The 12,500-nt window shown below is 39.6% G+C and overlaps 1 protein-coding gene across 2 annotated transcripts in view; it reads left to right on the top strand.

Annotated features, from left to right (window-relative positions):
• Positions 1–12,500, top strand: part of LOC149132532 (uncharacterized) — a 182,220-nt gene that overhangs the window by 103,203 nt on the left and 66,517 nt on the right. For both annotated transcript variants that reach the window (XM_089363875.1, XM_089363876.1), the window contains exon 2: positions 10,654–11,419. In XM_089363875.1, coding sequence (XP_089220001.1) covers positions 10,654–11,419 — 766 coding nt within the window. The remainder of the gene's footprint in view (positions 1–10,653; positions 11,420–12,500) is intronic.

The raw sequence follows: 12,500 nt of genomic DNA on the forward strand, positions 1-12,500 counted from the left end.
CAGTGTAGACATTGCACTGTATGTAGTAAACAATATCACACCTGTTCTAGTTTTTGATGATAATGGATGAGTGGTGGAGGCGGCGATAAAAGAGGTTAGAATGGTAAATGGTGGGGTGTTACTATTTCAACATAATATGATTAGTGTGAGTGCAATGTGTTCACGTGCAGAAACACACTTTTGTATTTCAATGTATGTATGTTAGTACATGCGCACGCATTTATGTATAATGTATACGTGTGTGTGTGTGTGTGTGTGTGTGAGAGAGAGAGACTCGTGCTGTCATATGAATATAAATTACCTTCTTCTGTATGTACGAATGTCTGTGCGAGTATGAATGCATATTTATGTAGCCTGTAAATACTTTGTGTAAATGTAAATTATTTTTGAACTGTGTATTCACATACATATGCATACATATATAAAGAGCAACTTGTTTATGTTGATATTGAGTATGATACACACACACACACACACACATACAGCTACATACATGCGTCATTCGTACTTATACTTAAATACAAGATCAGACAAAACACCGATAAAAGAAATGTGTAATGCAATTTCTAAAGAAAGTCTCAGAGAGTTTGCCTGTGAAGTTTTATTTGTCTGTTATAAATTGACGCTTGTTAATAAATTGACTTCACATTTTAGTAATTGACACTTCTTGTTAATGAAATGACATTTCCTGTTAATTTGACATTACTAATGATAAATTGACTCTAACAGTTAATAGATTGATGCTGCATGTTAATAAATTATTTCCTGTTAATAAATTGACATTTCCTGTTAATAAATTGACATTTCCTATTAATAAATTGACATTTTTTGTTGATAAAATGGCATCTGTTAAATTGACATTTCATGTTAATAAATTGACATTACCTGCTTATGCTAAAACTTCATACATCGATGACTGAGAAATTGAATGTGCTCATGTGGATTTGAATGAAGCCATGTGAAGCCTGTTGGGGCTATCTTTGCTTTCATGCTTTTGGAGTTAATATGGTTCAAGTGCAATACTGAGGCTAATTTTTCCTCTCCTTCTCTCTGGAAGAAATTGTCCATGTTCAGATCTGAAGAAGGAGGCATGGCTTACAATGATGGTCCTATGATTTCATCTGGAATTGAAGGCCCAAGCATTTTCATAGAATGGCATTTTGGCAGAGTTCTGAGAGAATCAGACAGAATTGCTTGCAGTGCTCATTCTTGCTCTCTGCTCTTTTAGTTCTAATGATTTCATCATTTCAGGGTCAATAATTTTCAGTCTGAGACTGGGATAGATCCTCCTCCCTCCCTCCCTCCCACCCTCCCTGGATTGGAGAAAGTCACAGACAAGAGACTGAAGTTCACAAATTCACAACTCTCCTTCACTTTCTACAAAGTCGCTACACAAGTCACCAATCTTTGTCAAATGCACTGACCCCCCCCCCCCCCCAGTACTTTTTTCTTTGGTACTTATTCCATTGGTCTCTTTTGCTGAACTGCTAAGTTGCAGGGATATAAACACACCGACATTGGTTGACAAGTGGTGGGGGGTGGGACAAACAGACCACAAGGAGACACATGCATATCGGACGGCATGAAAGACGGACATTAAATGATGATGATAACGACATACACATACATAAAGGGCTTCTTTCAGTTTCCCTCTGCCAAATCCACTCACAAGGCTTTGGTCGGCCCAAGGCTGTTGGTGGCCCCAGGTGCCACACAGTGGGACTGAACCCGGAACCATGTGATTGGGAAGCAAACTTCTTACCTCCACAGCCATACCTGCACCTATTGTTGTTTCTGTTGTCATCAACAATTCATTTGTTGTTGCAGTTGTTGTTCATTGCAGTTCTTCAATTATCTTGTCATGTTGCATTTTATTGCACCTGTTGTTGTCGTTGCTTTCTCTCTCTCTCTCTCTCCTGTCCTTTTCACTTGTCGTTGTTGTTGTTGTTACGGTTGCTACTTCAGGCTTCTTTCTTTTTTCTCTTCTTTTTCCTTATCCTCTTCTTTTTCCTTATCCTCTTCTTTTTCCTTATCCTCTTCTTTTTCCTTTCATTTATTCATTCTTGCTTTTATCTCTTCTCTTTCTTTGCTGTTTTTCCCTTCTCTTTTCCTTCTTCCTTTCCTTTTCTTTCCTTACCTCCCCCCCCATCTTCTTCTCTCTTATTCCCGCTTTCTTGTCATCTTTGCTATACTCTGTGTTGTTTTTGTTGCTGCTGTTGTTCTCCTTTCATTGTCATTTCTCTCTCTCTCTCTCTCTCTCTCTCTCTCTCTCGCACACAACAATAAGAAATAATGTAGTGCCATTCTTAATTCCATGCAACAAGCACCAAACAGACAGCTGCAAAGTTTTCCAGCCTATTTCTGCTGCCAATAGATGATGCTGTTACCATTAGCTGTTGCAACATCAGTGAAATTGGTCTTGTTGACTATGATGATGATGATGATGATGATGATGGATGGTGGTGGTGTTGGTGCTGGTATAGGAGGCGGGTTGTTGCTGCTTGAGAAGCGTACATGTCATATATATGCATGAGAGAGTGTGTGTGTGTGTGTGTGTGTGTGTGTTAGTTTGCATGCGAGTGTGTGGATGTGTTGTGTAAGGAGAATCGATAACTAAGTGGATAGAAGCAGTCACTGTTTCTTTAAGGCTACACACTCACAGACACATACGCACACGCATTACAGCCATTGTAAATGCTTATTGAGAGGGATGACTCATAGAAGAAGATATCACAAGGAGTGTGTGTGTGTGTGTGTGTGTGTGTGTGTGCCTGTGTGAAGCTGATTCTTCCTTCAAGTCAGAGAAGTTGTTTCTGTGTATGTGTGTAAATGTCTCTGTACAGGGTGACTTAAACGTCCGTTTTACTATGTGTGTGTATATATATATATGTATGTATGTATGTGCGTGTGTGTATATATGTATGGGTCTGCATGTGTATATATGTATGTGTCTGTGTGTGTATACATACATACATACACACACTCTCAGAGTGGTTGGCGTTAGGAAGGGCATCCAGCTGTAGAAACTCTGGCAGATCAGATTGGAGCCTGGTGTAGCCTTCTGGCTTGCCAGTCCTCAGTCAAATTGTCCAACCCATGCTAGCATGGAAAGCGGACGTTAAACGATGATGATGATGATGATATGGATGGATGGATGGATGTATGTATGTATATATGTGTGTGTCTGTATATGTATGTCTATATCTGTGTACGTGTGTGTGTGTAAACACAAAGAAACCCATGCATACTTCTCTGTCTCATTGTGTCTGGAATGAACTGTGAATTCATTTCTGAGATAATTGCTTCCATTTCTGTCATGACTAATTTACTAAGGAATGGTTTTCCTGTTATTATCATTATGGAACTCTATTAAGATGGTAGTATTTTTAAACATGACATCACAATTAAGTCTCTTTGACCTCTTTCTTTACTAATTTGGGTATAATACTTTATTTTACACACAAGAGTATCACATTACATATTTAGATGTATTTATGCAGTTATGCATGAAGATTGCTCTTGCATGTGGCACAGAATTCTGAGTAGCAATGGAGGAATCATGAGGCTTCAAATGAATAAGAAACCCTTCGGTCATGAATGACCATGGGATTGCACCTAGAAAGTTCCTTTCTGAGGTACAAGTCCAGGCAAATTTGTTTATGGAAGACCAGTAGTCAGCCATACATAGCAGCCCCCTCTCTAACCATTGAGCCATGTGCTTTATCATCATCATCATCATCATCATTATTTAACGTCTGTTGCCCAAACTGGCATGGGTTGGACGGTTTGACTAGGGCTGGTAATCTGAGGGGCTGCACCAGACTCCACTCAGATTTGGCTTGGTTTCTACAGCTGGATGCCCTTCCTAATGCCAACCACTCCGAAAGTGCTTTTGCATGATACCAGTATCTGTCACGACTGATTTCATTTGGCTTGATCAGTCTTCTTCTCGAGTGCAGTGTATTCTTTTCTACTCTAGGTACAAGGCCCAAAATTTTGGGGGAGGAAGCCAGTCGATTAGATCGACACCAGTACGCAGATGGTACTTAAATTTATTAACCCTGAAAGGATGAAAGGCAAAGTCGACCTTGGCAGAATTTGAACTCAGAACATAAAGACAGACGAAATACCGCTAAGCATTTCGCCCGGCGTGTTATCGTTTCTGCCAGTTCACCGCCTTTCAAGTACCGTATATTTCCAAAGGTTTCGGCTCCGATTGAACCATTTTGAATCCAATATATATATAAAAAAAAAAAATAATAATAATAAAAGTATTGCAGGGTACACACACGCACACACACAAATAGCGAAAGGCAAAGCATAAAGACTGAAATCGTATGCCTATGAAGGGTGCAAGCATAGATGTCTAAAATCACACTTGTGCCTACACATAATCACACACTAGCATATTCACATTTCTTTCTTTCCTTATATATTTACTTTGAATTTTGGGTGATATAGATACGATGCAAAGATTATTGTTTATGCTTTTTATGTGATATTTCTGTGTCTTTCAGTATATTTTCCCATCTATCTCAACTTATGCTATCCAGTTTATCTATCTTAAATTGTCTCCCCTGGGATAAGATGCTAAAACCGACCGATTTGAACTCACTTTGGTGTTTTGGAGTCCAAAATTTTTCCTCCCCATTCAATGTTTTTTTTTTTGTATTTGCTTTTACAGAGATATATGTTCATACACAAATACATATACAGATATGTATACGCATTCACACACACACACACACACATGCCATCATTTACAAGGGGATGTGAATATCCAGCTCCTGTTACACACACACACACACACATGCAGAGTTAACCATGTTCTTTCCATCATATGTATACACATACAACTGTTATACACACCTACCTCTCTCTCCCCTCTACACACGTAAATATGTATCATATATTCACACAAACATGTATACACACACACTCACACACGTTTACACCCACACATATATGTGCATACGCACACACGCGCGCACGTACGCACGCACACCAGTTATCCTTCATCTTTGCTGACCTACTTTTTCAACAGTTCACTTTTTGTTTCTCAGTAAATCATTTCTTTTTTAATGTTTGTGTATTCGTTCATTTATTTATATATCTTCCTTATTGTTCTAGCTTTCTTCATTTCACTTTTCATTCTTTCTTTTTTCTTCTTTATCTTCGTTTCTTCTTCTTTCCTTTTATACTTCTTTTGGAGAACTTCTTAATCTTTCTGTTTTCCTAGAATTCATTTTCCCTTCTTTCCTTGCACCCTCCATCTTCCCTCTCAACCTCTCTGTCTGTCTGTCTCTTGTTCATCCGCCCCGCTTTCCTCCTCCACATGTAATTTTTCTTTCAACCCTTTATCTCATTTACAAGCAAGTCTAGTTTAAAAATAAAAAAACAAAGAAACATTTTTCCTGCTTTGTCTTTTTTCTGTTTCCTTTCTTTGTTTTTGGTAAAATAAAAAAATCATCGTTATAGTATTGTCACTACTAAGACCGTTGTTACTATTAACACCACTATAATCATCATCATCATTATAGTCATCGTCGTTGTCGTCATCATCATCATCATTGTTATCATCATTATCCTCTTCCTACTTGATATATACTGATTGATAGTTAAATCTTCATAAGCTTTATTTCGTAGTGAACTGTGTATTTGTGAGTTCAAATCTCTGGGTTGGGTTTCACTTCTTGGAAGGTCACTTTTATTATTCACTGAAATTAGTGCTATTAATTCCACTTTGAATCATCAATTGATAACGCTTGCACCTTCACAAGCACTTACCATATCCCTAGTATGATAGGGACCAGCATACAGGTCGGGCACGCACGCGTGCGCACGTACACACATGCAAGTACCTTCGGAGTGATGAGGGTTTGTCCCATTTCACCTATGGTTACTGTATTTGCACCTGGATAAAGCACTGACATCTCCTCACCCCTCATCTTCTTCCTACCTGAGCTCAACAGACCAGGTAAGATCAGGTCAGGTCAGATACGGGAGCATGCACCATTGCAGTGCATCGCTACATCCATCATTTGTCAGTATTTGTTCAGGTCATCCTAGACAACCTTCCAAGCAGGTGTCCCAATCAGTCTCTATTTCTGTGAGATATTTCCTCATCTGTTGTGACCAGGTAAGATCAGAGAAAGGTGAAATCTTAGACACGAGACTTGACTCTCACTTCACTTAACAGGTGAAAATCATTAGTTTTCAGGAAGTTCTTCAGTTTGAGATTCAACAGTTTCTCTCTTAACAATTTACCTGGCAGCATCAGAACTTCAGTAGTGACTGCAGTGATGCGATGGAAGTAGCTGTGGTAGCTTGATGTTAGCAGCTGTAGTAGTTTGGTGGTAGTAGCTGTAATAGTGTGATGGTAGCAGTTGTAATGTTATAGTTGTAGTGGTTTGAATATGTGTATGTGTTGGATGTAGTGCTGTGGTAGTAATAGTGTATGTGTGTTGTGTAGCAAGATGGTGTGTATGTTGTAGTAGATGTGATGGGGGTGGTATGCTGATTAATGAAGAGGTATTGTAGTCAAGGCTGCTACAAGAGAAATATAATGGTAACTACAGCCTTCCTTCATAATATCTCTCACATTCCTTCTCATATCTGTCTTTCTTACCCTTTCGCATTTCTTCTTTGATCTTTCTCACTCAAATTCTCACCTTCCTACCTTTCTGCCCTCTTTCTCTGTTTAACTCTCTCTCTCTCTCTCTCTCATTAGCTTTTAGTCTTTCTATCTCTCTCTCACCCCCTCTCGCAGCCGCATTCATCATCATTGAAAGAACCAGGACATAATTCTAGCCATAAATGCTGGAACACTTTTTGATTCTTACATGGAACAATTACTTACCCCCTCTTGCCCCCTCCCCCACTCTCCCCAACACTTCCCCCAACTCCCCCCCCGTCTCTTCCTACTAAACAGCCCCTAACAAAATCTTTCCCATTGCTCCTTTCTCTGTTCCTTGTTTTTCCTTTGCCCCACATACTTCACAGAGAAACATACAAAAACAACACAAAAAAAAACACTCCCCATCACAAAAACAAAACGATAAAAAAAAAAGGACCCTATTTCTTTCAAATTCAGTATTTTCTGGGAAAGCTTCTCTTTGATCCTTTCTGTCTTTCCTATCTTGTGTGTCACCGTTCCTACCAGCTGCTCTGATATCAAAGGAATCTTTCAGAAAGATTGAAGCACTCCTGGAATTCCTTCTTTGGATCCAAAGTTGTTCTCAGCAACAGCACACACACACACACACACACACACACACACACACACACACACACACACACACACGGGGCCCCAACAGCACCTCCACCTCTACCACTAACAACCACCAACATGGCTGCCACCTAACTCCAATGCTTGTTTTATATAACCACAACAGTAACATTCTCAACATGCAATCATAACTAAAATCTCAACTACCACCAAATAACTACAACAACAACAACTACCATTGCATTTGTAACAATTGTCAGCCAATGTAGACTTAGGCAGAGTTAAGCATTAATCTTGTATCTAAGGGCAACAATGTTATAGGTTTGGGTTATTATTATTATTATTATTAACATCAAGGCAGCGAGCTGGCAGAAACGTTAGCATACCGGGCAAACTGCTTAGCAGTATTTCGTCTGGCTTTACGTTCTGAGTTCAAATTCTGCTGAGGTTGACTTTGCCTTTCATCCTTTTGGAGGTCGATAAATTAAGTACCAGTTGTGAAGTTGGGTTGATCTAACTGACTGGCCCTCTCCCCCGATGGGAGACAAAGACACACACACACACACACACAAAGTAAAAAAATAGCAACAGCACAACAGGCACATACAATATTGTTCACCTCCATCCTCCAATCCATACACATGCATAAAAACCTGCTTTTAAACAAATCTTGGCTTACATATCTTTTTATAGCAAGACAACAGAAGAAACAACACAATAACAAAAACAATAACAACAACAATAATAAAAAAACATTAAAATAATTTTTAAAGATTATGTTGCTTAGCAACTGCATCCAAATGTTTTGCCATTTACTATTTCCCTCCCACCCCACCTATCAATTCCTTGCTACACTCCACCGCCCCCATTCTCCACCGTTTTTGTCTATTCTGAGCTTTTACAGATCTGGCACCTATTATAATGGTAGTTTGGTGAATCAATTCCGTTTAACCATGCTCCAGTTAATTTCAATTGTCTTTTCATGTACTCTGACTTAATTCCCTCACTCCCTCCTACATCACAGCTCTTCTTTCTGGATTGCTGGCTCTCTCTGTCTGTCTGTCTGTCTGTCTGTCTGTCTGTCTGTCTCTCTCTGTGCTTATGCGCCCTTGGAAACAATTGCAATGAAAGTGAGAAACTGTGTGGCTGCATGACCTGCTAGAAACTGGAACCAAATCTCTTTTGAATTGCACTCTGCTGTTCTGGGGAAAGAAAAGCCAGGCCCCATTGGATCACGTCCTATGTACCTCTGCAAAATGAAGATGGTCCCGTTATCATTCATCATGGTCAAGTTGATGCTGAAGAAGGGCGGCATAGGTAGAGTATGTGCTGCCTGGGATACCCGTTCAGTTTCCTGCCCCTCTATCAAGACCCCCCCCCCCCCGCAAGCTTATATAAGAATATACAGTAGACCCAAAAGTGCTACCCTTATAAAAGCATCACCTCGGACAAACTGCTCCACCGATTCCTGCACCATTGCTGGAGCACAGTCTTCAGTATTTTGGAAATGTTTCAACCATTTAGCATTCAGATTGCTCTGTTGAATGTTCTGCTTATGTATTCACAATATGTTGAATTAATCAGGTATTATCTCATAGCTTCGAGATTTCAATGATGTGATTGTTTATTTTTAGAATGACAATGTATGATAAGTGTGAGAGCTCAGATCTGGTCAGTTTGGACATGATAAGACAGAATATTTATGTCCGATATGTCCAGTTTAAATGTCAAAGGGTTTTAAAACTTATGTCCTTTTCCGAACATGTTTTTAACATTCTGAAATATTTGAAGGAGTTTAAATAAGAAAAGAAACTGTTATAGAGACCTTCGTTAACCTTCCTAATTACTCTAAACAGGGCAACAGGTCATGCTGGAGCAGTGAGATACTTTCAGTCCTTTTATTTGGAAACTTGCTGTTTTTTGATGGCTGTCCTAATTTTTTTTCACTCTACATTTATCTTTAAAAGTTTAGTGTATTTTGGTAAATTTCTAAAAAATAAAAATAAATTTTCTTTCCCCCTCATCTCTCCCATTTGTATCAGTTTGCTGTCCCTTCCCCTGGGGGCATCCCATGAGCTGTCATCTCTCTCCCACTATCTGCTTGCATCAGCTGTCTTCTACTCTAATAGTCAAGAATTTTTTTTTCTTTTTGTTTCCTATTATTCTTAGTTATTTATTACCAGAATGTCAGGGAAGTCCCCCCCCCCGTCTCCAATCTCCCACCTCTCCCCAAAAACGTGAGAAACAGCTGCTTTCCACTAAATCATTCACATAGGATGTTAAACCGCCTCCCATTTTCCCTTTTGCCTGTAACTTAAAAAAAAAAAAACTGTTCCCATTCTTGGTAACCTTATTTCAGTTCGTATTGAAATCAGCTCCCTTATTTCTTCACACCCCGTGGTGATTGTGACAGGTCAGGATGAATACTGATATAGAAAAAGAATCAATTTTTTAAATAATAAAATCGATAAAAAAAAATATATAATAATAATAATTATTATTATTATTATTAAGAAGGCTGCAAGCTAGCAGAATCGTTCTGAGTTCAAATTCCACTGAGGTCGGCTTTACCTTTCATCCATTCGGGGTCAATGAAATAAATACCACCTGCATATTGTAGCAGGACTTCTTTGCTGTTTACCAAATATTCTGCCATGTTTCTTCTTTCTCTGTTGATGCACTTCCGTATGTTAATTAGCCCACGTCCACCTTTACCCCTCTTCATGTAGAACCTGTGTGCATTTGCCTTGGGGTGGAGGGCACCATGCATTGTCATTGTCTTTTGGGTCATGCAATCGAGTTGGTCAATCTCCATTTGTGTCCATCTCAAGATGGATGCACTATAGCGGACTACAGCAACCATCCATATTATTATTAAGGCGGTGAACTGGCAGAATGGTTAGCACACTGGGCGAAATGCTTAGCAGTATTTCGTCTGCCACTACTTTCTGAGTTCAAATTCCGCCGAAGTCAACTTTGTCTTTCATCCTTTTAGGGTCGATAAATTAAGTACCAGTTGAGCACTGGGGTCGATGTAATCGACTATCTCCCTCCTCCAAATTTCAGGCCTTGTGCCTATAGTAGAAAAGATTATTATTATTATTATTATTATTATTATTATTATTATTTTCCAATTGAATTACATTTTATTTCATCTTCTGACCAGATTTCAACCAGAGACCTAAGGCACGTATATATTAGATGGAGGGAAACCTCCTGAGAAAATGGGCAGTTGATGTCAATACGATGTTTTGAGTTTTATAGATTGTTGGTTTCCCAGGGATCTGGTCAAAAAAAATCTGTCAGTACCTTTCTTGATTATTCCCAGGGTACCTACAACAACAGGGATGGTTGTTATTATAATAATTATTATTATTAGTTACTATTACTGTTGTTGTTATTATTATTATTTTTTCTATTTTCAGGCAAGTTCTGGCTATGGCTGTGCAATGTGGGAAAGTAACCTTTACCATTCGACGGCGGCGACGGCGAGCTGCTCCACCACCTGTTCCTCCTGAAAGACAATCCTCGATGCCAGAATCAGTCTCACAGTACAGTGTCAAGGGACAGTCGCACTACTCGTCAACTTCAGCCACAAGTCTTCCGCACGACGAGTCTCCCGGCTGCTACGACAATGGTGCCTACGATGACTCGGGTATGTTCATGGGTGAGGCTGGCTCCTGTGATGACGTCTTCACGGAGTCAATGACAAGTAGCCAAGTGTCTTCAGCGTCAAAATTCCCAAGTCTTTCCAGCAGTACCCTTCAGGGGACAACATACTCACCGAACACGTTGCGCCACAAGCGCAGTGGCCTGCTACTGTCTTACAACGAGGACCCTTACTCAGTCGACAAAATTAGAACGCAGAGCACATCGGCCGTGGAGGATGAGGTGAACTGGAACTCTTCGCCTACCCCGACCACCATCACGTCGGCGACTCTACGTTCGGGCCGCGGCACGCCTTCTAGTTGCCTGTCGCAGTCCCTCGACAATCTCGGCGAAAATGCTTACATCTCTAACCTACGTAGCATGTCTAGTAGGGAGAACATCTACATGCACACATACGATAAAGGGAACAACACTGAACGTAAAGTAAATCTTAGGAAACGAGAGTTTGACTGTGCACTCTCCCCTGGGAACAATATGTATTTACCACGGAGTGTAATGTCTTCACCCACAGTTCAAGGAAAAGTAAGTTCCAAAACAAATCTTCTTTTTTGTATCCTGGTAACATTGACTTTTTGCATTTCACTAAGAATTTTTCTGTTGCTGTTTTTTGATTCTTAATTTCCATAATCAATGTCAACCTCTCTTTGTCTTTGCATTTGGATTATAAGATTCTTGATCTGAATTCGTTGAAACATATCTTGTGTCATTGTTGGTGTAACGACCCTCCCGATGTCAATTTTTCTTATTTTTCTTATTTGTTGTAGCAATGTTCTCCATTGCCAGTGTTCAATGATGGTTACAGAGCACAAACCTGTTGATGTTTTACGCAAAACTCCAGGATTATTTTTGGAGCCAGGCTGTTTATATTTATTAACTTCGAGAATTCATAAGCTGTGTGGAGTGATTCATGCTTTTTCTCATTCGTGTATTGTTTGTAAATGTGTTCTTCCCAAGAAGTAGCTCAAGCTTTCAGATTACACGTCTTTGTTTTACCCAAAAACTGTACTGAATCACCAACTACAATGTTTTTCTGAATACATATACAAAGTTAAAGCTTTCCATCAAAATTTCACATTATGTTCCAAACTCCACCTTAATTACGACAAAGTTGTTTTACTAAATTCTTAATTTGTTTTCAAAATTCTATGAAAAGCAGGATATTGATAGAAATATGGTAAGTAAAGAATTAATTCATAACGTGAGGATTTTAACACCATCACTTCAGTCCACTCTGTTGCAAGCATTTTGGGCCAGGCATTGGGTTCGATGATACATTTCTCCCTTCCTCTCTCTCTACCAATTTCAGAGGTGCTATGCGGGTCATGGGCACTGCCCACCAGTCAGTATGGTGGTGCTGATGTCTGTTATATTAATAGTGGTAGGAGTAGTGTTAATGACTGCACTAAAATAGTGGTTGTGATAAGCAGTGGTGATGATGATGATAGTGATGGTGGTGGTGGTGGTGTTGATTTTGGTGGTAATGATGATGGTGTTGATGTTGTCGGTGATTGTGTGGTGGTAACAACAGTGGTGGTAGCGTTGGTATTGGCAGTGTGGAGGACAGCTGGTAACTATCATATCTTAGAATAGATCTGGGTGGTGC

Source organism: Octopus bimaculoides, chromosome 15 (genome assembly GCF_046866305.1).
Source record: "Octopus bimaculoides isolate indiv1 chromosome 15, ASM4686630v1, whole genome shotgun sequence".
In the NCBI taxonomy this organism is placed as follows: domain Eukaryota; kingdom Metazoa; phylum Mollusca; class Cephalopoda; order Octopoda; family Octopodidae; genus Octopus; species Octopus bimaculoides.